This window comes from Phyllobates terribilis, unplaced genomic scaffold (assembly GCF_046119375.1).
Source record: "Phyllobates terribilis strain yellow unplaced genomic scaffold, ASM4611937v1 Scaffold_7__3_contigs__length_470593459, whole genome shotgun sequence".
NCBI classification, from domain to species: Eukaryota; Metazoa; Chordata; class Amphibia; order Anura; family Dendrobatidae; genus Phyllobates; species Phyllobates terribilis.
Window position 1 is genome coordinate 298,894,777 of NW_027362767.1, and position 24,824 is coordinate 298,919,600.

General features: G+C 39.8%; 1 protein-coding gene across 1 annotated transcript in view; it reads right to left on the reverse strand.

The window, feature by feature from the left end:
• LOC141154704 (vascular endothelial growth factor receptor kdr-like) overlaps positions 1 to 24,824 on the reverse strand; it is a 214,610-nt gene that overhangs the window by 6,924 nt on the left and 182,862 nt on the right. Inside the window, exons 21-29 of the mRNA XM_073641043.1 lie at positions 21,351 to 21,504; positions 17,631 to 17,728; positions 15,631 to 15,753; positions 13,217 to 13,328; positions 8,399 to 8,498; positions 8,092 to 8,197; positions 4,524 to 4,648; positions 3,873 to 3,954; positions 1,431 to 1,531 (exon numbers count right to left, since the gene is read on the reverse strand). Coding sequence (XP_073497144.1) covers positions 1,431 to 1,531; positions 3,873 to 3,954; positions 4,524 to 4,648; positions 8,092 to 8,197; positions 8,399 to 8,498; positions 13,217 to 13,328; positions 15,631 to 15,753; positions 17,631 to 17,728; positions 21,351 to 21,504 — 1,001 coding nt within the window. The remainder of the gene's footprint in view (positions 1 to 1,430; positions 1,532 to 3,872; positions 3,955 to 4,523; positions 4,649 to 8,091; positions 8,198 to 8,398; positions 8,499 to 13,216; positions 13,329 to 15,630; positions 15,754 to 17,630; positions 17,729 to 21,350; positions 21,505 to 24,824) is intronic.

Genomic DNA, 24,824 nt, shown 5'->3' on the forward strand with positions numbered 1-24,824 from the left:
AGTCTGGAAGTAGTTAGCATAAGGACCAACAAATAGCAGCTATAAAAAGAATATATTTTTAAACAAGGTAATGGTTTAGTGGATCCTGCATTGAGCAGGGGGTGGACACGATGACCCTCTAACATTCTATAATGATTCTATGATATCGGGTTTCTAATTTAAGATATCAAGGAGCATTTCTTGTTTGAACACTTTATCATGTATTAAGCCCAACTGGATCTTAAAGTTAAAATCTTACTATAATACATTTAGTCCAAAAATATGACCATCATTTTTTTTCTCTACATGTACTTTTACATAATGCTAATGGGAGCATTTTCACTACTTGATGAGTATTAGCAAATCCCATTTGTAGCTCCAAGGCTCCATTTTATTTCAATCCGATTGACCTTCCAGAATGTAATAATGAGCTGGCTAGATGTCCTTTGGTATACATGTATGGGGCTTGTTTCATTTGGTGCTTTTCTCCTCTGATCTTATGTTTATAAGTCTGTCAAGCGCAGAAAGCGAAGTCATAAGTCACCACAAGTCATAAGAACAGTCGGATCTGGCAAAATGACATGAACAATATTCCATGTTTAAGAAAGCAAAGTAATGATCCACTATAAAGTTTACTACGAGGAATATGTCTGAAATGTGCCCAGGGTAAATGTCTCTTAAGTATCCTTACACTGTGTGACTACTGAGCGCTATTGTTTCAGTTTTTTGCTTTATGTCTCTGCTGTAGGTTTTGGACCAGTTGTGAATATATTTATTTTAGCTGACTGGCTTTTTACTAACAAAACCCACATAATATGCATATAATTGAGTCAGCCGTATTATAGAAACCCTCCGGGCAAATTCTCCATTCCCAGTGCTGGGAGTTTTTGTGTCATACAATGTAAAGTAACATTTAGGATAATTCTTATGGCCTTTAGGAAATGACCAGGGACGGATATATCATATGTGCGGCAAATGCAGCGGCACAAGGATCTTTACATAAAGAGGCCCACAGCCACCCGGAAAAGAAAAGAATATTGCTATCTACCATCTATTAGATCACATGAGAGACTGAGATAAAGTATATAATTGCTCAATGTTACTGATGGACTGCACCTGACTCATCTATCAGGAATATGCAAGTGACACATAAGGGGTATGCTCTATGGCAAGCTGTTGGAGAATAGGGGGCACATAAGTGAGTTGCACGGAGCCCCTCTGCTTTCTCTTTTCACACTTGGAAATGGCAGTATGATAAAGCGAGCCTAAGGGCCATAACAAGCTAGCCGCTGATTGTCTATACAGTAAAATAGTTCTCAAGTAAGTAACACACAACGAATATATTCTTGACTTTGAAATGTTAGGCATTTTTTATGATGTGCTAATGAGCCTGAAACAGGAGAGCTGCAGAAAACATGTGGATTCAATTAATATAATAGCTGTCTACTTACGCATTAGCAATTATTCCAAAAGGCCATGATCGGGTCTCTTGTCTTTTGAGATACTTCATTTCCACCGAGGAAAGCACCATGCCACTGTCAGATTCGCCCTCCTGTAATAGAGGATTTATTTATTTTACTCACAAATTTATGCCATTAATTCCCCAGTGCTTTACAGGCATCATCATCATCACTGTCCCTATTGGGGCTCATAATCTAAATTCACTATCAGTATATCTTTGGAGTGTGGGAGGAAACAGGAGAACCTGGAGGAAACCCACGCAAACACAGGGAGAACATACAAACTCCTTGCAGATGTCACTCTTGGTAGAACTGGAACCCAGGACCCCAGAGCTGCAAAACAACAGTGCTAACCACTGAGCCACCGTGCTGCCCCTACAAGATATCCAGATATTGTTGGTGCAATAATTGAGAAAAGTATATGAGTATAACAGGTAATATCTATGTATATCTCCATATACCTCTGATTTCCCATTATGTCATACAGAGGGATTGCTATAAGGTACATATGGGGTTTTCTTACATTGTACATTCATCCCTTATCCACACCACAGGTGACAAATATCTGATCTCTGGGAACTCCACTTACTAAAACGGGAATAATTAGCTACTGTTTCTCCTTAGTTATCTCTCACTGTGAGAATAACATTGAATGTAGCTAAGGTCTAACATGTGCATTGCCAGTCCATTCAAAGTCTTTGGGTCTGACAGAGACAGATGAGTTGGCATTTTACCCATAGGCATTGATTTAAGTGGCCACCAGTGAGTGGCTTCCTTACTGCAAGACTGCAACATGAATGGAGCATACACACTCTTCCTTACTGCAGTCTTACAGTGAGGAATAACAGTAATCTCTTCAGCCTAGATCACACAAGTCAAAGTTTGGCCCAAGGGCCAAATCGGGCCCTCAGGGTGATTATATTTGGCCTGCGACGCCGGGGACTATGTGGGGGACAAAATAACGTATGGAGGACTAAGTGGGGGCCATTATACTGTATGGAGGACTATGTGAGGGCCATTATACTGTATGGAGGACTACGTGAGGCCATTATTCTGTATAGAGCACTATGTGGGGCCCATTATTCTGTATGGAGGACTATGTGAGGGCCATTATACTGTATGGAGGACTACGTGAGGCCATTATTCTGTATAGAGCACTATGTGGGGCCCATTATTCTGTATGGAGGACTATGTGGGGCCCATTATTCTGTATTGAGGACTATGTGGGGGCCAATATACTGTATAGAGCACTATGTGGGGCCCATTAGTCTGTATGGAGGACTATGTGTGGCTCATTATTCTGTATGGAGGACTATGTGGGGCCTATTATACTGTATGGAGGACTATGTGGGGCCCATTATACTGTATTGAGGATTATGTGGGGCCCATTATTCTGTATGGAGGACTATGTGGGGCCCATTATTCTGTATAGAAGACTATGTGGGGCCCATCATTCTGTATGGAGGACTATGTGTGGCCCATTATTCTGTATGGAGGACTATGTGGGGCCAATAATACTGTATGGAGGACTATGTGGGGCCCATTATACTGTATGGAAGACTATGTGGGGCCCATTATACTGTATGGAAGACTATGTGGGCCTCATTATTCTGTATGGAGGACTATGTGGAGGCCAACATACTGTATGGAGCACTATGTGAGGCCCATGATTCTCTTTGGAGGACTATGTGTGGCCCATTATTCTGTATGGAGGACTATGTGGGGCCCATTATTCTGTATGGAGGACTATGTGAGGCCCATTATTTTGTATGGAGAACTATGTGGGGCCCATTATTCTGTATGGAGGACGGTGTGGGACCCATTATACTGTATGGAGGACTATGTGGGGCCCATTATTCTGTAAGGAGGACTATGTGAGGCCCATTAATCTGTATGGAGCACTATGTGGGGCTCAATATACTGTATGGAGGACTACGTGGGGCCCATTATTCTGTATTGAGGTCTATGTGGGGCCCATGACTGTGTCCAAGCTTTTAATTTTGTCACTCTGTGTATTTAAGTTTGACTTTCCTGGCCTAGATGTAGTGATTGTGGAAATCTTATCTAGCAACCCTGGGCAATCAGACATCGGACAAACTGTGGACAAGTGATAAATGTTCATTGTGGTAAAATCTCTTAAATCACTGTCTATACACAGCCCAGTGGAATATATTTCAGCACTATAAAATACTGCTGTTAGACTGAAAAATTGAAGACCTTACTTTATACTGACCTGTGTAAAAGGCAAATATGTGAATATTTTAGTTACTCCTAATTCCAGATGTTTCTGGTGTCTGCAAAGGGCAGGTTCCCTCTGAATGTGAACATGTGATTTGCAGTAAATTGCTTTATTGTGGTCTCCATGGGGTTATTTTTGATAGCGACGCATTCCCTATCAGTATGTCTTTTCTCTCTTTCTACAGAACTGTTTACCTCGCTGAGCACTTTGTCCTTTCCCACTGGCACCTCGTCAAATGTCTTCACACTCAGCGGTCGGTTCTTGTTGTTGTTGTTTCTAAAAAGAAGAGACATAGGGTGAGACTGACACCCACAAGTTCTTTGATAATCTTCCCGATGAAACTGTAAACAAGTGGAGTCCTTCTAATGTCATATTTACTTATTACCGATGGTTGCATACCATTATATTACAATAGTCGTTTTGTATAGAATAACTCAGCATACGAGCAAGTACGAGCTATTAGGACGTAAGGAAACAATTATTTAAAGAAGAAAAATCAACAATATAAAAACAGCTTTAAATAATATGTTTTTGATGCACTTCACATGGTAACTAGGTCACCCTGGAGTGCAGGTGCCTATAGCATGTGGACCACATATGTCAAGGCTCGCTGTACTTATATTTTATCCAGAAGACAGAAACGAAGTCATATCTGTAAATTGCAAGGACAAATAACAGAGAGATGTAATGTAAAAGTTACTGAAAAGTTTTATGAAACTTTAGAATTTTCTGTAACAAATGATTCCTGTTTGCCGCAGTTTAGAAAACTATCAGCAAATCTCAACATGACGACTTGCCGGTGACACCAGCTGAGAAAGATGTGTGCAGTTTACTATGTTTCTTACCCAGACTCCAGTGTACTCCAACGCGTCATGGAGTTTCTTATGTTTTGTTCCTCCATTCCAGGTTTTATACTGTTATCCCCGTCAATACATAAAGCAGTGTTCAAAGGAATATAATCTTTTCCTTCCTTTAATGGTCATTAAAAGGACAAAGAGAAAATATTATGTTAGTTTTACAGGGAAAGTAATAAAACATAAATGCAGTACGACAAAATACATTAAAAGGGTTGTGCAGTATATACATATTCTAGTGAAAAAACAAAAACATTACTCACGATTTTAACCCATTATTGTTCTAGCGCTGCAGCGGCTCTGGTCCCCACTGGTGGTCATCCACCTCTAGGCAGCTGATCCCATATTGTGTATGGCCAATCATTGGCTTCAGTGGTGATAAAGCAAGTAGTCACTTGATTAAAGGGAAACTGTCATCTGATTCATGCTGCCCAAACCCCAACTCGCATAAATTCAATCCTGGCTACACAATTACATCCAGATACATTTTTATCTGAAACTTTTACCAGCGCTGCTATAGGTGATTGATGGGATTCTCAAATGTGAGAACATCGGGAGATACCTGTCACTCACTTCTAGCAGCGCTGGGAAGAGCCGGCCAAGGACAGAGCCAGACTAGTCTGATCTCCAGCTATGGTCCCCGGATGGATCTTTAAAGTATATTTTCTCTGATTCGCAGGAGTATTTCAGAGAAGAATATTACTAGCAGCAATCGTGCAGCCAGGTTCTGTTTCATGCTGTCTGTGATTTCAGCAGCATGAATTAGATGACAAGTTTCCTTTTAAACTTCATGTGATCCCTTCTGATCACTAGATATGGTTGTCATGGGCTTAAACAGTATGGTATTACTTCTGAAGAGAGTGACCGGCCATAGTGATCACATGTTTAGAAGCTACTTTACCAGCCTTTTTTACAATAGGCCTAAAAAGTAATAGGCCGATGCTAACTACCTGCCTGTTCTACGCGGCGCCAGCTAAGAGCAGTCATCGATCTCTCCTGTTGGTGATTCAGCTGCTCCATGCCAGCAGAGCAGATCTTCCTCTTTCGGGCTACTCTGTCGTTGGGGTGTGACTGCTGATGTCATGCTGAATGACACTTAGATGGTGGGGAGTCAGCTCTCCATCAGCATGACATCGGCAGTCACGCCCCGTCAACAAGCAGAGCGGAAAAGAAGTCGCTTATCTGTCTAAGTAATATCAGAGGGAGCGGCTAAATCACCGGCAGGAACGGTCTATGACTGCTCTGTGCCGGCAGAGATCGGGGTCAGGCACAACAGGCAGTTAGCAACTACCTGCCTGTAAGTTCTTAGGCACATTGTAAAAATAAAAAATAGTATTGAATAACCCCTTTAAATTAGAGGAATGTATGACTGGATTCCATTCTTTCCCAGATCATTTGAGGCACAGATAACTGTTAGTCTTTAGTATAGGGTCCCATCTAAAAAGAGGTCATTATTTTTACCTATGTAGTAATATAGGAATTCATGTATATCATTGATTTATTTTACTCACTTATATAGCGTTATTAATTCCACAGCTCTTTACAGACATTATAATCAATGTCCCCATTGGGGCTCACAATCTAGTATGTCTTTGGAGTGTGGGAGGAAACCAGAGAACCCAGAGGAAACCCACGCAAACACAGGGAGAACATACAAACTCCTTGCAGATGTTGTCCTTGGTGAGATTTTAACCCAGGACCCCAGAGCTGCAAAGCAACAGTGCTAACCACTGAGCCACCATTCTCATGATGTGGCATAGCGTTTGTACTGTATATACCTGTATATACTATTACTATACTATATGTACATGGCATATGCAGTGTATGTGTGTGTGTATATATATACAGTACAGACCAAAAGTTTGGCCACACCTTCTCATTTAAAGATTTTTCTGTATTTTCATGACTATGGAAATTGTACATTCACACTGAAGGCATCAAAACTATGAATTAACACATGTGGAATTATATACTTAACAAAAAAGTGTGAAACAACTGAAAATATGTCTTATATTCTAGCTTCTTCAAAGTAGCCACCTTTTGCTTTGATGACTGCTTTGCACACTCTTGGCATTCTCTTGATGAGCTTCAAGAGGTAGTCACTGGAAATGGTCTTCCAACAATCTTGAAGGAGTTCCCAGAGATGCTTAGCACTTGTTGGCTCTTTTGCCTTCACTCTGCGTTCCAGCTCACCCCAAACCATCTCGATTGGGTTCAGGTCTGGTGACTATGGAGGCCAGGTCATCTGGCGTAGCACCCCATCACTCTCCTTATTGGTGAAAGAGCCCTTACACATCCTGGAGGTGTTTTGGGGTCATTGTCCTGTTGAAAAATAAATGATGGTCCAACTAGACGCAAACCGGATGGAATAGCATGCCGCTGCAAGATGCTGTGGTAGCCATGCTGGTTCAGTATGCCTTCAATTTTGAATAAATCCCCAACAGTGTCACCAGCAAAGCACCCCCACACCATCACACCTCCTCCTCCATGCTTCACGGTTGAAACCAGGCATGTAGAGTCCATCCGTTCACCTTTTCTACGTCGCACAAAGACACGGTAGTTGGAACCAAAGATCTCAAATTTAGACTCATCAGACCAACGCACAGATTTCCGCTGGTCTAATGTCCATTCCTTGTGTTCTTTAGTCCAAACAAGTCTCTTCTGCTTGTTGCCTGTCCTTAGCAGTGGTTTCCTAGCAGCTATTTTACCATGAAGGCCTGCTGCACAAAGTCTCCTCTTAACAGTTGTTGAAGAGATGTGTCTGCTGCTAGAACTCTGTGTGGCATTGACCTGGTCTCTAATCTGAGCTGCTGTTAACCTACGATTTCTGAGACTGGTGACTCGGATAAACTTATCCTCAGAAGCAGAGGTGACTCTTGGTCTCCCTTTCCTGGGGCGGTCCTCATGTGAGCCAGTTTCTTTGTAGCGCTTGGTGGTTTTTGCAAGTGCACTTGGGGACACATTCAAAGTGTGCCCAATTTTTCGGACTGACTGACCTTCATTTCTCAAAGTAATGATGGCCACTTGTTTTTCTTTACTTAGAATTTGTATTATGGCAATAAAAAAGCAGCTAACAGTCTATTCAGTAGGACTATCAGCTGTGTATCCACCTGACTTCTGCACAACACAACTGATGGTCCCAACCCCATTTATAAGGCAAGAAATCCCACTTATTAAACCTGACAGGGCACACCTGTGAAGTGAAAACCATTTCCAGTGACTACCTCTTGAAGAGAATACCAAGAGTGTGCAAAGCAGTCATCAAAGCAAAAGGTGGCTACTTTGAAGAACCTAGAATATAAGACATATTTTCAGTTGTTTCACACTTTTTTGTTAAGTATATAATTCCACATGTGTTAATTCATAGTTTTGATGCCTTCAGTGTGAATGTACAATTTTCAAAGTCATGAAAATGCAGAAAAATCTTTAAATGAGAAGGTGTGTCCAAACTTTTGGTCTGTACTGTATATAAAATACAAAATAACATTCACTGCATTTCAAAATAAATATACAGTACATTCTGTACAAACTCTTCAATATTTTATTGTAAAACACAAACCTGCTGAACATTGGCCTGAAGAAGGTCTCCTAAGCGCTCCACTAAATCCGTAAAGGTTGGTCTGTCTGTTGGGACTCCTTGCCAGCAATCAAGCATTGTCTGATATCTAGAAATAAAACAAGTTTCTGTGTATGAGACCTACAAATTACCTAATATATCACATTATATACCACTAATTATAAGTTAATATAATTTAAATTGTCATACATTCGTAACTCTAGGGAAAAAATGCCACTCAGACTATAACATGCTCCCTCATTTTTCACAATCCTACATAATAAAAAAAACCTGAATTATATTTTCTTACATTTCAGGAGTACAGTATTCTGGTGGTCTCATACGAGTTCCTTCCTTTAGTCGACAACAGAAATCTTCATCAATCTGTACACCGGGGTAAGGAGAAGCACCTAGAAACATCAAATAAGCACATAGGTCTATTATAAAGGCGCCATACACATCAGTTAGCTGCCGGAAGCTCACTCTGCCAAGAGCTATGTGTCTTGATGCCTGCATACACATACACATTTTGTATAGCTGAGCATCCATGTATTATGTGTTGGGAGACAAAAAGTAAGTTGCTGCCAGACCCATGCCATTATCTGTGAAGCAAGAGTCAGGAGGCCACCACCATATATAATAAATGGTCACACTGAATTTAGTGGGTTTGGCCAACTTTATTCTAATATGTATTGTGGTGGATAGACAGTTACTTAGTATTGATGGTTATAGCCAATTATCTGTTTCATATTTTAGTACAGATGACCTCGTGACGCACTATTAGAAGGCAAAGTTTTATATGTTAAAGAACTGAATACAACGTTAAAACAATATACAAAGTGAATAAAAAAACTCCATTCATTAGAAAATATCTATTCAGGAAGGGCGTATGGGAACCTACCATTCAAGAAAGTTGCTAAATTGTGATAAAACATTAATAAACAGTCTGTATCCTGCATGTAAGAATCTCAAAAAGGAACCCCCATAGCTATTTCCTCTCGCTACAAGTCCTTACTAATTTGCTAGCTTATAACATTCAGACTTACAAAACAACTTAGACCGGTAATTAAACCTAACTATATTATAGTATCATATTTAGAAAACCCGTTTAAGTCCTGCCAAATAATAAGATGTATTTCCAATAAGTCTTCTAAAGTTCATTACCCCACCTTTCAGTTACCTTTCACAATGTCAAGGACTTGACCTTAGATTTTGCCAGGACCCAAACTGTTGAATGAATTACTATGTTATGTATGAAAAATATTAAGATTTGAGAGTCCTCAGTGGTTGATACCTATTAATGGCTAACTGAAAAGATGGTAACAAATTGCAAGCTTTCCAGACTACTCAGGTCTCTTCATAAGGCATAGAATCTGAATAAAGAGGAAATGACCAGGTTTCTGCTCTTCCCATAAATAAAGCACCAGATCTGTTTTCGGTTGCATGAAAGGGAATTTATCAGCAGGTTTTTGCTATTTAATCTGACAGTAACATAATATAAGTGTGTATACAAATATATATGTGTCACGGTTTCATATCTGACTGTGGCCTAGGGACGCCTTGAGCGACAGCTCAGTCTCCCTTTGTGATCTGGAGTGTGCTGGACGGTTTTGTGAGTGACAGTTTAGTCATCCAATCTGGTACTGGGGAGTGCTGGGCTGTCAGAATTTTGATTGACAGTCCTGCCGCTCAATTTGGTCTAGCCTGTGGGCGTTTCCCCAGGTGCCTCCCATCTTTAATGATTTGCAAGCTATTTAGCTGGGTTGCTGTCTGCAGTCCAGTGTCAGTTGTAGATTTGTTTAGTTAGTTGTGTGTGCTTGCTCTGTGTCTGACTTCTTGATCTTGTTGCTGACCTCGGATTTATTGTCTCTATTCGTGTGGATTATCCCTTCTGCTTTTGACGCTCTCTGACTTCAGGCATTTGATCCCAGACTTGGCCTCTGACTATCCGTTTGTGGTACTCTCTTGTCTTGACGTACCTTACTGGCCTTTGACCCCGGACTGTTATCTTACCATGCCTTTGTCTTACTCCTCTGTACTACGTGCTATCCTGGTATCTGACCTCTGACCTCCTGACTAGTGTTGAGCGAACAAATTCGCTCAACGCTACTCCTGACTACGCTGTCTCACGGCTTGCCCGTGAGTAGTGACTCAGCATCACACTCTGATTCCAGGGATGTGTCACTTATTAGACTGTGTGTTGTAGTTTCAATACAAACAGGTGATTAACACTACAAGACAACAGCTCGAGACCAAGCATCACAGTAAGTGATACATCCCTGGAATCAGGCTTTCTTGCCCTACGTTATTCTGCTCTCAGATTACATAGCAAAGATCTTATGACAGATTCCATTAAGCACGTTGGTGCTAATATTGCCATTTACTTAGGGATGCAGACACTGGTGAATGAAGTAGTAACACTCCATTTGTACATTTCTGCCTATTTTCTAATAGACAATAATACGTAAATATTAACTTTAGATTCTGCATTTTTCACATAGAATATTGTCTACCTCAGAACAAGCAATCATTGAGTTACTAAATTAAAGGGACCCTGTAGCACGGTTCTTGCTGAGACCAGCTTCCCCATTACAGGTCTGTTTTTCTCTAATCTTGCTCCCCATGTGTGTATTGCAATCTGACTGAGCGGGTCTGGAGAAGCAGGAGTCGTCACTTCTTCCCCAGGCGTGTTAGTTTTCCACTATATTTTTCTTTGAAGCGCTGTAGCATTTCAGAGTAAAACGTACGAGGCAGCCGGTCTCTGATGCATGCTGCAGCATGGATCATGACAGGTTACATATAAAATAGAATGATTAAGGGTTAACAAGTCTACTTGCAAAATGACTAAAATACCAAACAAACAGTGTCATGGACCTACTGTGCCAGCACTTGTTTTGGCAGAACTTTTAAAAGGGCAAAGCCAAGTACATCGTCCTTAAGTGGAAACCACAGCAATGGATGGTTGTTCAGCAAAATTCATTAATCAAATACAGTGAAAACTTTCCAGGCTAAAGCTGGCCATACACATGAGTTTAACATCAGTGACCTCACCAAGATTTCTCAGCCAGCTATCTAATATGTATGGAGGTCTACCGACTCTCTTCTGATGGCAGCTGATAATGAAGAGAAGGATTGGGCAATTGGATTCAATCCTTTTGTTCTCAGGAAAGACAAGCCACAAAAAGTGAAGTATGGCAGCAGCTTACTCTCCTCTACCCATACAGCACATTGGCACACTTGGCCAAGCCGATTATCGTGATTCGAAGAGACACTTTTGGCCGAGGAAGCACTTTGTGTACAGGTAATCAATGTGCACAGCCGTCCTTAGAGTATGTCCATGCTATTATTTCCAGACAGTGCAATGTTATCAACAGTTAATATTACCTATCTGCTTTCCAGTCTGTATCGGTACCTCACTGTAGTTGTTCTAACTTCTACATGTGGCTCACAGACCATAGTAATGACAACGCTCTGAAGGCTCCCAGGAGCCACTTTGTTTAGAACAATGATAGACGGCCTCATTTAGAGACTCCCACCAATCTCAAGTAATTGCAAATTGTAATAAAATTTCTTATTACAATGCACCGATACATGTGACTTCACAAGAACTTGTTGAAGAAGGGTCTATGAGTGATGAGCTGGTCACAGGTTGCCCCACTCCCAGTGATCAGCTGTACTCTGGAGGGAAATCTAGCATCAAGTGTTACACTCCATTGCAGCACCACCACTAGGGAAAATGAGGGACTACGTGTTACTAACAAAAAATGTATAAGTACAATGGATATCAAAAGTCTACACACCCCTTTTTAAATTCCAATTTTTTGTCATGTAAAAAATCATACGAAGAAGAATCATTTCAGAACTTTTTCCACTTTTAATGTCACCCATAATCTGTACAAATCCATTGAGAAACAAACTGAAAACATTTTGAGGGAGAACATGAAAATAGCAAAACCGTGAGAACACCCTCCTGTATATGGTGGTGTGATTGTGTTTAGAATTAGCCAATCACATTTAACTAGTGATGAGCGAGCATGCTCGTTGCTTGAGATTTACGAGCATGCTTGGGTGTTTTCCGAGTATCTTCAGCGTACTCGGTGATATGTTTGAATCACTCCCGTGTGCATGATTTGTGACTGTTTGACAGCTTTAATACATGTGAGGAATGCCTGTTTCTTAGGCATTCCTCATATGTATTAAAGCTGTCAAACAGTCGCAAATCATGAGCACAGAATGACTGAAACATAACACCCGAGCACGCTGAAGATACTCGGCGAGCACCCGAGCATGCTTGCCGAAAGGGTTAACAGAACATACTCGCTCATCACTACATTTAACCTCATGTTAAATAGTAGTTCTGAAATTAATTTTCTTTTGTTATGATTTCCCTACATAACAAAAATCTGGCATTTTAACAGGGGTGTGTAGACTTTTTATGTCCTCTTTAAATTCACATTTCTTTGGTTTTGCTGTAGTTTCTTGTACTTTGCACAAACGGGTGTAACTTCCCCTTGTTAAGCTAGGTATTTCATCTACTGTATATAGCTTCCCATGGGCAGGTGTCTGAACAGTCGGGCCTGTATCCTTATCTAAACTGAGTTTGGCTGACACAAGGTGATGTGTGAGATAGGATGGGACTGTCCCATGGGTGCACCTTGTCGTGGTGGGATGGCTTTTATGCTTTTTTCTTTATCAAAATAGTGTTCACTAAGTACCCTATGTCATTTACACATACAATTACTATTCACTTACTACAGGGTCTGTGCTGAATTAGTTTTTTTCTTGGGTTTTATCTGCGAAATGGCCACAGTGTGAATGTTGGCGGCACACATTACATGTATACCAATTCATTTTTTTTATATCCACTGTAGTTAAGATTATAAAACTATAAAAAGCAAACAAACAAGAAAAACAACAGAAAAACAGTAAAATCTAACTGTAAACTTATATTATGTTGAGCTGTCTTTAATAAACTATTGGCATACATTCTTCCTAAAGGAAATCCATGTTTTCAAGGCTGATAGGAAACAGACGAAATCAAGTACAAGTAATGCCATAAAAAATGTCTCCATTTTGATTGTTGCTGTTACAGACAGCACGTTGGATTGACCTTGTCTCTTTAACTTACCCAAGGAAAATATCTCCCATAATAGCACGCCGAAGGACCACACATCGCTCTGTGTGGTGTAGATCTTATCAAATATAGCTTCAGGTGCCATCCACTTCAGAGGTAGCCTTGCCTGGAAGTAGAAACATCTATTAACTTGTACGGATAGTGCTTTACAGCAACTCCAATATATGATTCTGTTTTACATCCTAAGACTAAGGGCGCCGGCGTGTGCCAGAAACGCGTCAGGTTTTAATTGGATTCCAAGTTTTTATGTTTTCTAATGAAGTCTGAATTTTTATTAATTTCTGGACGGAAGTGCTGCATTCCTCCTTGTTCTTCAACTCCGATATTTGTTTTCTATTTCAAATAAGATCTAACATTCAATCTTATAGTCATTATGCTTATATGCACTGACTTCACTGACTATATTCTTTGTAAAATAGCCAAATGGTAGCCTTCTCTGCTGAGTTTCTACAGCGACTTAAGGTGAATATTAAGGACCATGTTGGTGCTACAAATTCTACTTTCCATAGGATCATTAATGCTGATCATGATAAGGTGCCACAAAATTAAAGTAAAAAAAAAGGAAAAAAATCCTATATATGTACACTAAACTGCTAAGAAGTTATCCTTTGGAGGTGTTGATGATGTGTATGGCCAACTACTTAATTTGGGGGTAGGGTGTAACATTTAATAGGGACAATGTATAGATATAGATAGAACATATAGAAACCTAAAATAGATCCATTAGGGTAACAGGAAAAGACCTTGAATTTAAAAAACACTATAGAAAAGAAGAACTAAGTGCCACCTTAGTCCCAATAGAGTCACGATATATTTCCAATGATGAATAAAATCAGATTTTTATTGAATATATTTAAAAACATGCAAACATGAAAGTAAATACATATATTAAGCAAGGAAAATCCTAAAAAAAACGAGAGACAGGTGCTAATAAATTACACATGAGTCAGGTAGAATTGATTAATTAATTTTAACAGTGAAAAAGTCAATATAATAACAGTCCATAGTACAAGCAATATGCAAATAACTGGAATATATCAGCTTAGGTTCTGAAAAAAATGTAATTCCTGAGGCTATGTGCACAAAAGTATATGAAGAGATAATGAACCAAAGAACCAAAGACAATCTATTCACCAAAATATATTAAATTCCAAAGGGTTAAAAACTAGCAGGCCCAACAAACTAAAAAATAGGCTGACATACTTAAAGGGGTATTCCCATCTCCAAGATCCTATCCCAATATGTAGTAGGTGTAATAATAATATTAGCAAATAGCTACAATTAGAAATGTAGTTTAGTTTTTTGGATTCGCTATGCCACATACCTCATGTGCAGGCATTGCAGGACCTTAGGTATCCATGGTTACGACCACTAGCAGCTAGCTAACTAACTGTCACTTTATCAGTGGTCGTAACCATGGATACCTAAGGTCCTGCAATGCCTACACATGAGGAAAAAGACATATCGAATCAAAAAAACTATACTACATTTCTAATTGGAAGTATGTGCTAATATTATTATTATTATTACACCTACTATATATTGGGATAGGATCTTGGAGATGGGAATACCCCTTTAACTATATGACTCAATGTGGACCCATCAAACATGCGTCCCAACGTACGTTTCACCTACCTTCTTCAGGAGACGCTGTGATTCATTGCATTGTGTTAAGTATGTCACCCTATGTTTTATTTTGTTGGGCCTGCTAGTTTTTACAGGCTGCCATAACCCTTTGGAATTTAATACATTTTGTGGAATAGATCGTCTTTGGTTCATTATCTCTTCATATACTTTTGTGCACAGGAATTACATTTTTTCTGAACCTAAGCTGATATATTCCAGTTATTTGCATATTTTTTGTACTATGGCCTATTATTATATTGACTTTTTCACTGTTAAAATCATAATTAATTCTATCTGACTCATGGGTAATTTCTTAGCACCTGTCTCGTGTATTTAGGATTTTACTTGCTTAGTATATGTATTTACTTTCATGTTTGCATGTTTTTAAATATTTTCAATAAAAAAATTATTTTATTTATCATTAGAAATATATTGTGACTCTATTTGGACTAAGGTGGCGTATAGATATAAATGTAGTTATTGCCTGATGGTATATTCCATCTGTTTTGATCATACTGGATGGATCCCCATTAAATAAACCAGTTAGGGCTTTACCAGTCTTTAAGGTGCTAATGTAAATTTTTGATTAGTGTGAAATACACAAGCAAAGGCGTAAGAGTAAACTTCAGGGCCCCAATGCGAAATCTGTAAAAGAGCCCTCCACTATGACAATATGTAGCACAGTTTAGCTTCCGAGCCTGGGTTTGACCTCTTCTCTCTTTATAGTTGGCCCCGTATACACATGACATAAGCAGTACAGACCCCGCCAGTGTAGTACTCACATCTCCTTTGCGCACGTAATCTGGATCTTTGTAGATGTCACGAGCTAGGCCAAAATCACAGATCTTCACCACATTATTTTCAGACAATAAGATGTTCCTGGCTGCCAAGTCACGGTGTATACACTATAAAGCAAAGAAAGAAACGTCTGCAATCCACAGGATATGCTATAAACAATAAACATGCATTCCAGACCTTCAAAGAATAGATCTCCAGTCCATTCAACCCAAACATAATATTCTCAAAGGGTTTACACGAATGGGGTACGAAAAACGACAACGTCCTCTTCTCCATTGTCTTATATAATACAATACACAGACATTTACGTGTAAGAGGAAGCCTCAGAAAGTCTTGGTCAGCAGTGTACATTGCGATAACCGAAACAAGAAAGTGACACTGTAGGCTGCTAACCACAGCAATAACACACTACCAATACTATAACAAATATCTTGATATCGTCATCTCGCTATGAATGATCATTAAATGTGTTCACCAACAAGTCATATCTCTTGTTGCCTAATTTTGCATATTTATCTTTCGGTGAAATAGGTCTTCTTATAACCAAATGGAACATGTAACCTTCTGTTTTTTTATTTTAATTAATACTTTTGATCTTATGTTCATAATACACAACTGTTCTGTAACGGGACTGTGCACATTTTCTTTTAAAGAAAGGTCTTTAAATGAAATTTCTACCATAATGCTTTTAATGAGTGAGTGCACCTAGTTATTATTCTGAGAATTTCAAAACTAGAATAATATTATTTGCTGTTTTCATAATTAATTATTTACTTTTTTTTAAGAGAGACTGTCAATTACAAATTGCATAGCAAAGTAGCTACATATCATTAGTACATATACAAAAATAGTTTCTTTAGTATATTTGCAGCCTGCTCTGTTGTACAGAAAAGCAACTTTATACAAGTATGCAAACTATGTTGCTCGTATGAATGCGCTTTTACTGGCAGGCAGTGCGGGCTCAGTGTATGCCAGCACTATCAATCAGAAGTGAAGGAAGCAGACGTATTAAAAAAAAAAAAAATCGATTTTAAAAGTAACAACTGTTCATATTTATTTATTTAAAGAGTAATAAGCTTTCATTTTTCATAGATATAATTTTGTCCAGAATGGAAAGTTATGAAAGTTTGCAAATCCCTTCATGGACTTGCTCACACGAACATATTCACCGGACGAGTGCTATCCGATTTTTTTATTGGATAGCACTCGGACCAATGTTATTGAATGGGTCAGTGTTAATGCATGATTTTTTTCACTGACAGAATCTGTCAGTGAAAACAATCGCACCATGCCGAAATTTCACTTTAAAATCGGATCTCACTCACCCATTCAAGTCTATTGGCGCGTGGAAAACATTGGACTGCGCTCGTATGACATTCGAGTGCAGTCCATTTCTGCTTGTTCCCAGGCTATTTTGGTGCATTGATATTAGAGCATACTCCTTTGGAAAACTGATGATTGACCCTTTCATAGTCCTGCCTCGCAATGACTACATTCTGATGTCAATGCAGCTAAAGGAAGGTAACAGATTTGGGAAAAGCAGGGGTTTAGAAACCACTTACAAGCAATTTTATTTTTTGCAGGAATGAAGACAAATACCCAAAGTGATTTGTCCAGCATGGAAAGTTAAAATCTTTTTCAAAAGTATTTTAAAAAAATTACATATCAGTTACTCTTTAATATTTTTTGTACTAGTAAATGTGGCCTGTTTACTTGTATACGTGTATAGTTCAAAAACGTGCATTGTAAAATAAATACAAAACATTTGGCCTCTCGTAACATTAAATGGAATTTCACAAAGTGTGGTTGAATAAAAAAATGAAATGTTTGGTTAAATTTTCCATTTACTAAATAATAATAATACATCCCAGCGTAAACAAGATGAAGTGGAGCCTCATTGGCGGTAAGGGAAAATGCATTAGTTTGCAAATTGGCCCGAAAGCAAAGGTTATGTGGTGGGTTCATGCGGTTCTGGAATTCTTACTTTTCTAGAAGCCAGGAATTCCATGCCCTTTGCCACCTGGAAGCTGTAACAAATCAGATCTTCCATTGTTAGCTGTCTCTTGCTCACATCTTCAGGATCTGGAAAAAAAACAGCATTTTGTCGAATGTGTAAATCACTGCTGAAGAATAGTGAGAGCTGTTCGGGACATATCTTTTCATAAAAGTCTGTTGCAGAAGTACAGGTTCCCAGCCAATGTCTTTCCTCAAGATTTCTTTTATAATTGTTTCCTGCAATTTGTTTTTTCTTTTTGTGGGATATAAAGTTCAGCTGACATGGCTTGGCTATGGAGGTACAGTATGGTTCTCGCTGATAAAGCACAAGAGTACCCCTTTCAGCACGAATAAAAAGCTCTGATTAGTATACCCTTGAAGTTCACAGAGCAGGGCAGGCATTTTCTGCTGTGGCTTGTCAGGCAGTCATCTGGTTGGCATGTGACTGCCACATTTTGTGAAGTTCAAAGCAAAATCCGACTTCATTGTTTTTTTTTATTAAACAAACAGCAATGACCTTATAAGCCATAAAGAGGTCTAATAAAAAGAAGTGATAAAAAACAGAATAGCAGGGGAATATATATCAGAGTCGGAGACTGGCCCTAACAAACGTGTCACCATTGTGTGTATCTATTCCAGTAACTGATGTCACTCGAAGACATCACAGAAACCACAATGCTTGTATTAATAAAGTGGCTGACAACTTAAATCAGCCTTTCTTTTGCATTCAAATTAAAGGTAATCTGTTAGTAGGATCAACCCTCCTGAGCCGTCTATATGGGCATGTAGGTCACAGGAAGCTGAATAAAATGATACCTTGATTTCTGCAATCTGATGTCTTATCCCAGAGAAATCCACTTTTATCTTATTTTGTAAATGAAGTGTTAAGATCTATGGGCGGTACACAGATCTAGAATCTGACATTAAAATATTTTAAATGAAAGGAGGCGTTGCCAGTGTGAGACATAGATCAGGAGAGCAGACTGTCTGTCATTACATGACTCACACTGGTAACACCCCCTGTCATTTACAATAAGCTGTGAAGGCAGATTCTCAGGGAGATCTATGTCCGGCCCATAGATCTTAACAGCTCATTTAAATATAAGAAAAACGTGGATTTCTCTGGAATAAGACATCAGATCATAGATATCAAGGTATCATTGTATTCAACTTCCAATGACCTACATGCCCATATAGACGGCTTAGGAGGGTTCATCCTACTGACAGATTGCCTTTGACAGAAGAATACATAGACTAGATGGCAGAAGTTTTAGGCCCCATACACATTAATTAGCTGTTGGCCAACCGACAGTTATCTCTCCCGACTCCCCCATACACTGGAGTGTTCTGTTTGGCTGAATGAGAAAGCCGGGGCCTTGCTCCTCTGGTAGCGACTTATCTCCAGGAAGATCAAAAGGATCGGCTGGTGAAATTCAATATGCAGGGTCCTTATCTTCTCAAAATCATATGTAAGGGGAGATTCAGGAGGCCCTCATACACACTCATAGGTCATCTGTATCTATAGAATTTGTATGGCAGTCATTACTGTTACTTAAACCTTGCTGGTAAGAAGGTTGCATCAATAATACCAGTATTTATTTCCAGTTGTCTATATAACACCAACTTATTCTGTAGCGCTGTACAGATACTAACGACACTCACATCAATCCTTGCTCTTAGTAGGGTTCACAATCAGAATTCACTTTCTCGAGCAAATATACTTGGGCCAGTTTCATATGACACGCAATTAATCGCAGTATGTTTCAGGTTGTGGGAGGAAACTTGACTACCCAGACCCAAATGCACTAAAATACAAGAGTAACATGCAAATTGTAGATATAGTCTGGGATAAGATTTAAACCCAGGTCTCCAAAGCTAAAAGGCAATAGTGTAAACCACAGAGGCACCATTTTAATCACGCAGATTTCAAACACGCAGAGGGCCAAAATGAAAAACTTGGACAAAGTCGCGGGCCAACCAGTATACAGTATAATGGGCCCCACATAGTCCTCCATACAGAATAATGGACCTCACATAGTACTTCGTGCAGAATAATGGGCTTCACATAGTCCTCCATACAGAATAATGGACCCCACATAGTCCTCCATACAGAATAATGGGCCTCACATAGTCCTCCATACAGAATAATGGACCTCACATAGTCCCCCTTACAGTATAATAGGCCCGCATTGTCCTCCATAGAGAATAATGGGCCCCACATAGTCCTCCATACAGAATAATGGCCCACATAGTCCTCCATACAGAATAATGAGCCCCACATAGTCCTCCATACAGAATAATGAGCCCCACATAGTCCTCTCTACAGAATAATGGGCCCCACATAGGGCTGGCGGTTCTGGTGTCGCGGGCCAAATATAACCATCCTGCGGGTCAGATTTGGCCCACGGGTCAGAGTTTGACATGTATGATCTACTGGAACGATGAAATTAGTATTCTTACAAAACCAGTGATTTACTTATTTTTGCATTATGACGACCGATATGCATATAAGCAAATATATCCTTATTGCAAAATGTTCTCTAGACACTGCCAACAACAGCACGATCATTCCCAGCAATAGAGTGTCTATTCTGCCAAGTCATCAATCGCTGAATCATACACGTTACTGTCATCAGAACATCAACTTTCTTGGCAGCAGTCTTATTTCTCTTAATAGAATAATAATGATTTATAATTATTGTAGCTCAGGAGGTGTACTACCATTTCTGGTACGAGGGCCACATTCCAGATTGTACTACTTCCACGAGTTGCAATAAAACTTAAAGAGTATTTCAACTAAATTAGTCCATTGTGGGGTGTTCTATGTGCTTAGTTCTGTAGGTTCTGATGAGTCTGTACATGGCACTAGGACTCAAAGAAGATCAAAGAGGGAATATCTGTCATATACCACTGTCATAGGCCCGGTATTAGGCATGCAACAAATAATGTCTCACATTTGTTCCGAGTGCTCCTTTAAATTGGATAAAATATAGTTTTGGCAGCTAAAGTGCCCCCGTAGGAGTAGCAGCCACTGTGGTCCCAGAGTGGAGTCTATCATGTTGCCTTCACGGCACACTACATTCCCTGTTTGGAAGAACGCTTCAGGCTTAGGGAACCCATATGAGAAACAGGCTACAATATAGATTAGGCCTAATGGATTTTATGTTCAATTAATATAAAACACACATTATTGGTTAGGCAATAGTACTAATAATGGGATCAAGACTTAACAATATCAAAGAAAACAGTGAAATTACAGTCCCAAAGCATGAACTTTTTTATCTCCTATTTTTTTTCGCACCGGTCTATTCTGTAGTAGGGTGCACAGACATGTCCCCAGTGGAGCTCCTATTTTTTTTGTTGCTTTAAACACCAATGTGCCAATTTCATCATTGTATTTTTATAGTGTGAAAGGTAAACCAAAAGCCTGAAAAAGACCTAAAAAACATAAAGAGAAGATACAAACTCCATGGCCATGATACTATTGCTCAAATTGTAACTCAAACCCTCGTACAGTAAAGGGACCGAGGTAATAACAGATCCACCATGCAACTTGGCTCACCGCCAATTATGGAAATACTAGACACAAACACAAAAAAATATTTGCATACTGAGAACTTTTTTTCCTGTACCTTCTTAGCTCCAGGAAAAAAAGAGTTTTACCTGCTTCCCACCCATACAGTATAGTATCAGTTGCTTTTCTAATTACCTTCTTCTTCTTCCTCTGAGTCACTGTAACTTTTGTCTTCTACGAATCCTGAGCTTGCAGAACTGCCAGTACTGGCCACGCTTTCCAACCTTCTCTTAATTAATTCGGAGAGGTCGCTGTTTGAGTCATCTGCTGATTTTTCTGCTTCCTGGGACTGGGTGCACACAAAAAAAAAAATCACATAGTTTTTGGCAACAAATCACACACACATTATATATTATATATACATTTTGATTCTGGATTTTAGCCAAATATGTGCATGGTTTAAAGTTTGTCCACCTTTGTAGAAAGTGAAAATGATTAGGGTATGTGGACACCACAGAAGGGATTTTTTAGTTTGAAGTTTGCAACACCCTCTATTGGCCACAAAGCAAAGCTGCTCTCAAGCCTTCCGTGTGTTAGGTAGACCGCCATTCACATGATTGACCACCATGCAATTCTCTCTTTCTCCTGTAGTGGTCGCTGTAAAAGGCTGTATGGAGTCCATAACACACACTGGTGTACTGATGTATTTCTTGGGGTTGTTTATTGGTGTTGATTCCATAAAGAGTACTTTGGTTTCAAAAAAACTTTTTTTCAAAATCGCCTTTATAGAAATTCTGAGCTAACAGATGGGATTCGTGATTAATAACCTGGAATGGAAAAAGGCTACAAAGGATAATGTCTAACTATGGAGGACTCAGCACGTTCAGATATTACACAGACAGCCCTATGGGAATTATGTAATCTGTCTTTTTTCATGTGGTGGTGCTGCAGAAATATGATGGAGGTCACAACAGCAGGGCATTCTGTGATCAACATTTTATTGGGGGGGACGCTTCTATCAAAAAAGGGAACGTCAGAAGTGGGCAACCCCTTGATATCACCATATTGAGGACTTGTGGTTTAAAGCAGTGCAAATGTGTAAAACTGCCAAGGGATAGGCCAGCCGAAGGGCAGAGAAGAGAAGCATTTGTCTCTCCTCGGCCGGTTCCCAGGCAGCTGTTTGGGGCCGCCTGATATATTAGAGGTGCTTCACCTTTAAAATATAGTATGAATGATCTCCTGGTTGCTTCACACTCTGGCAGATGGTCTTATGCTAAACTTTCTGCGTTTCTGTTAAAGACAAGCCTCTGTCAGACTACTCGTATAAGATATATAAAATATATATATAAAATATGCACTTGCACATAACACTTGCATATACACAATTTTTCTGATGCACTTTTGAGACAACCAGATGCTTTTTTTCTCTGTTCATTCACTCATAGTTATAACAGCCAAACCTGTTTTTTTAAGATTTTACATAAGCTTTACTATATTCGGTCTTGTTTTTCTGAAAGAAGGTATATAATATTTATTGACTTGTCATGTTTATTTTTAAAAAAGTGTATTAAAAATGCATTTATTGTAATTGTTTTTAATTTTTAACAACATTTTCTGAAAAAAAAAAAATCTCTGACTTTCATTTTATCTGTAATATACAAGTATAAAGAAATGTACCGGAAAAAGGGATATACTGTATCTCTTCGTACCTGTACAATATATCTATAAAGAAGGATACTATTTATATATTTTAGCAGAGAAAATCCTCCTATACTTAACAGTGCAGCTTGTCGCTGGCTGATGAAGTTTTTGTCTGCCATGCTACAGGTTGTGAGTTTGAATCCTGGGAAAGGCAGACACAGCAACAGCCGGGCTGAGATACATACATTGCAACCAGCTGCATGTGCGATATGTCTGCCCTTATATGGGTCCGTCTACCTCAGATAAACAGAACAAGTGGCCATTAAACCATGCTGAATTGCAATCATAACCAATTATATTCAGTATAGAAGAACTCAGAATTAATGAAGTGGCACGATTCCAAAAGTACAATATGTTTTTGGACTGAATGTCATTTCAATGTGCATAATTTAACTATATGAGAATCGGGGGTGAATTTCTTATAGTGCAATATCAACGATATGTGAGTGTGTGCATGTATGTAGTAAGGGGCATGCATGTGTACAGTATTAATGTCTTTAGTCATAAGTATGCATATTCATCCAAGTATGTACAGTACATGTATGAATGTATAGTGACTTGAGGTGGTATTTTTGAAGCACTTTAAGGCTGTACTATATATACACTGTAAAGCGGACCTGTCAGGTTATTTCTACTTAACTGTCCAAGAACAGCATATAGTAGCGAGAAGCTGAGCACAGTCATATATAGATTTAAGTGACTTAAAGCAGAATACATCCCAACAGGACTCCTAGAAGAGATAATAAGAGTCACCATCCACACAGTCTGATTAACAGCTATATTGGCATCAGTATGTGTAAAGAGAGGGATGATGATAATACCATAGGCATTGCATGTGATTACATTTACTACAGTGGGGTGTGATAATTATACCACATGAGGGGTTACTGCATGGGGTGTACGTGATTGTTCTACAGGGGGCAAAGGAGGGATATTTATACTACAAGAGGGGGCTAATTGCATGGGGTGTATGTGATTGTTCTACAGGGGGCAAAGGAGGGATATTTATACTACAAGAGGGGGCTAATTGCATGGGGTGTATGTGATTGTTCTACAGGGGGCAAAGGAGGGACATTTATACTACAAGAGGGGGCTGATTGCATGGGGTGTATGTGTAGCACCCCGAGGACTCGGCTGCTACAGGGGTATTGCACCTCGAACCAGAGGTGTGATATTCCACTACCGGGTAAGGATGGAGTGTGGACCAGGGCTCAGTAAGCTGCATGCACCACACACACCCCATTTCCGAGGAACAGACCAACGGTGCTCCCACTAGACAGAGTGCAGGCACGACAGCTTCTGTTCCTGGCTGGAGTGGGGAGGGGGAGGAAAACCCAGTGGTGTAGGAGCAGATAGGGGTGGGTTTCTGGGCATAGGTAGGAGCCCATTGGTTGCTAGTCACCTGGGCTCACACATAGAGGGAGGTATATAAGGTGGGCACCATCTTAGATCAGTGTTCAGTTCAGAGAGGAGCTCAGCCAGAGAGGGCTGACAGGGAGCTGTGGCTCAGTCTGGGCCCAGCTCCAGAGGCAAGCCTGGAGAAGAGGCCTGAGACAGCAGAGAGGGAGAGAAGAGAAGGAACAGCAAGGAGAGTAAGAAAGGAACTGAAACAGAGGAGAAAGGAGGCGAGGAACACAGAGAAAGGCCCAGAGACACAAAGGCAGAAGGAACCCCATATTCCCAGAGGAGATACTGGGTGAAGGGTTGGCAGAATAGGGTACCGGAACCCAAATTGGTGGAGGCGACTAATCCTCAGCGAAAACCGGAGGTTGTCACCACATCTTGGTGCGACCCCTCACTACATCCACCAGAAAGGCATACCGCATAGGGTCAGGGAAACCGGAGAGAGGTTTCACCAACAGAAGGCCCGAGGAAGCTGGACAAAGGTGGGTCACTGGTGAGGACGGCCAGTAGAAAGGAAGAGAGGGGAGCTCTGAACCGCACTCTGGAATTGCCTGGGAGTTGACC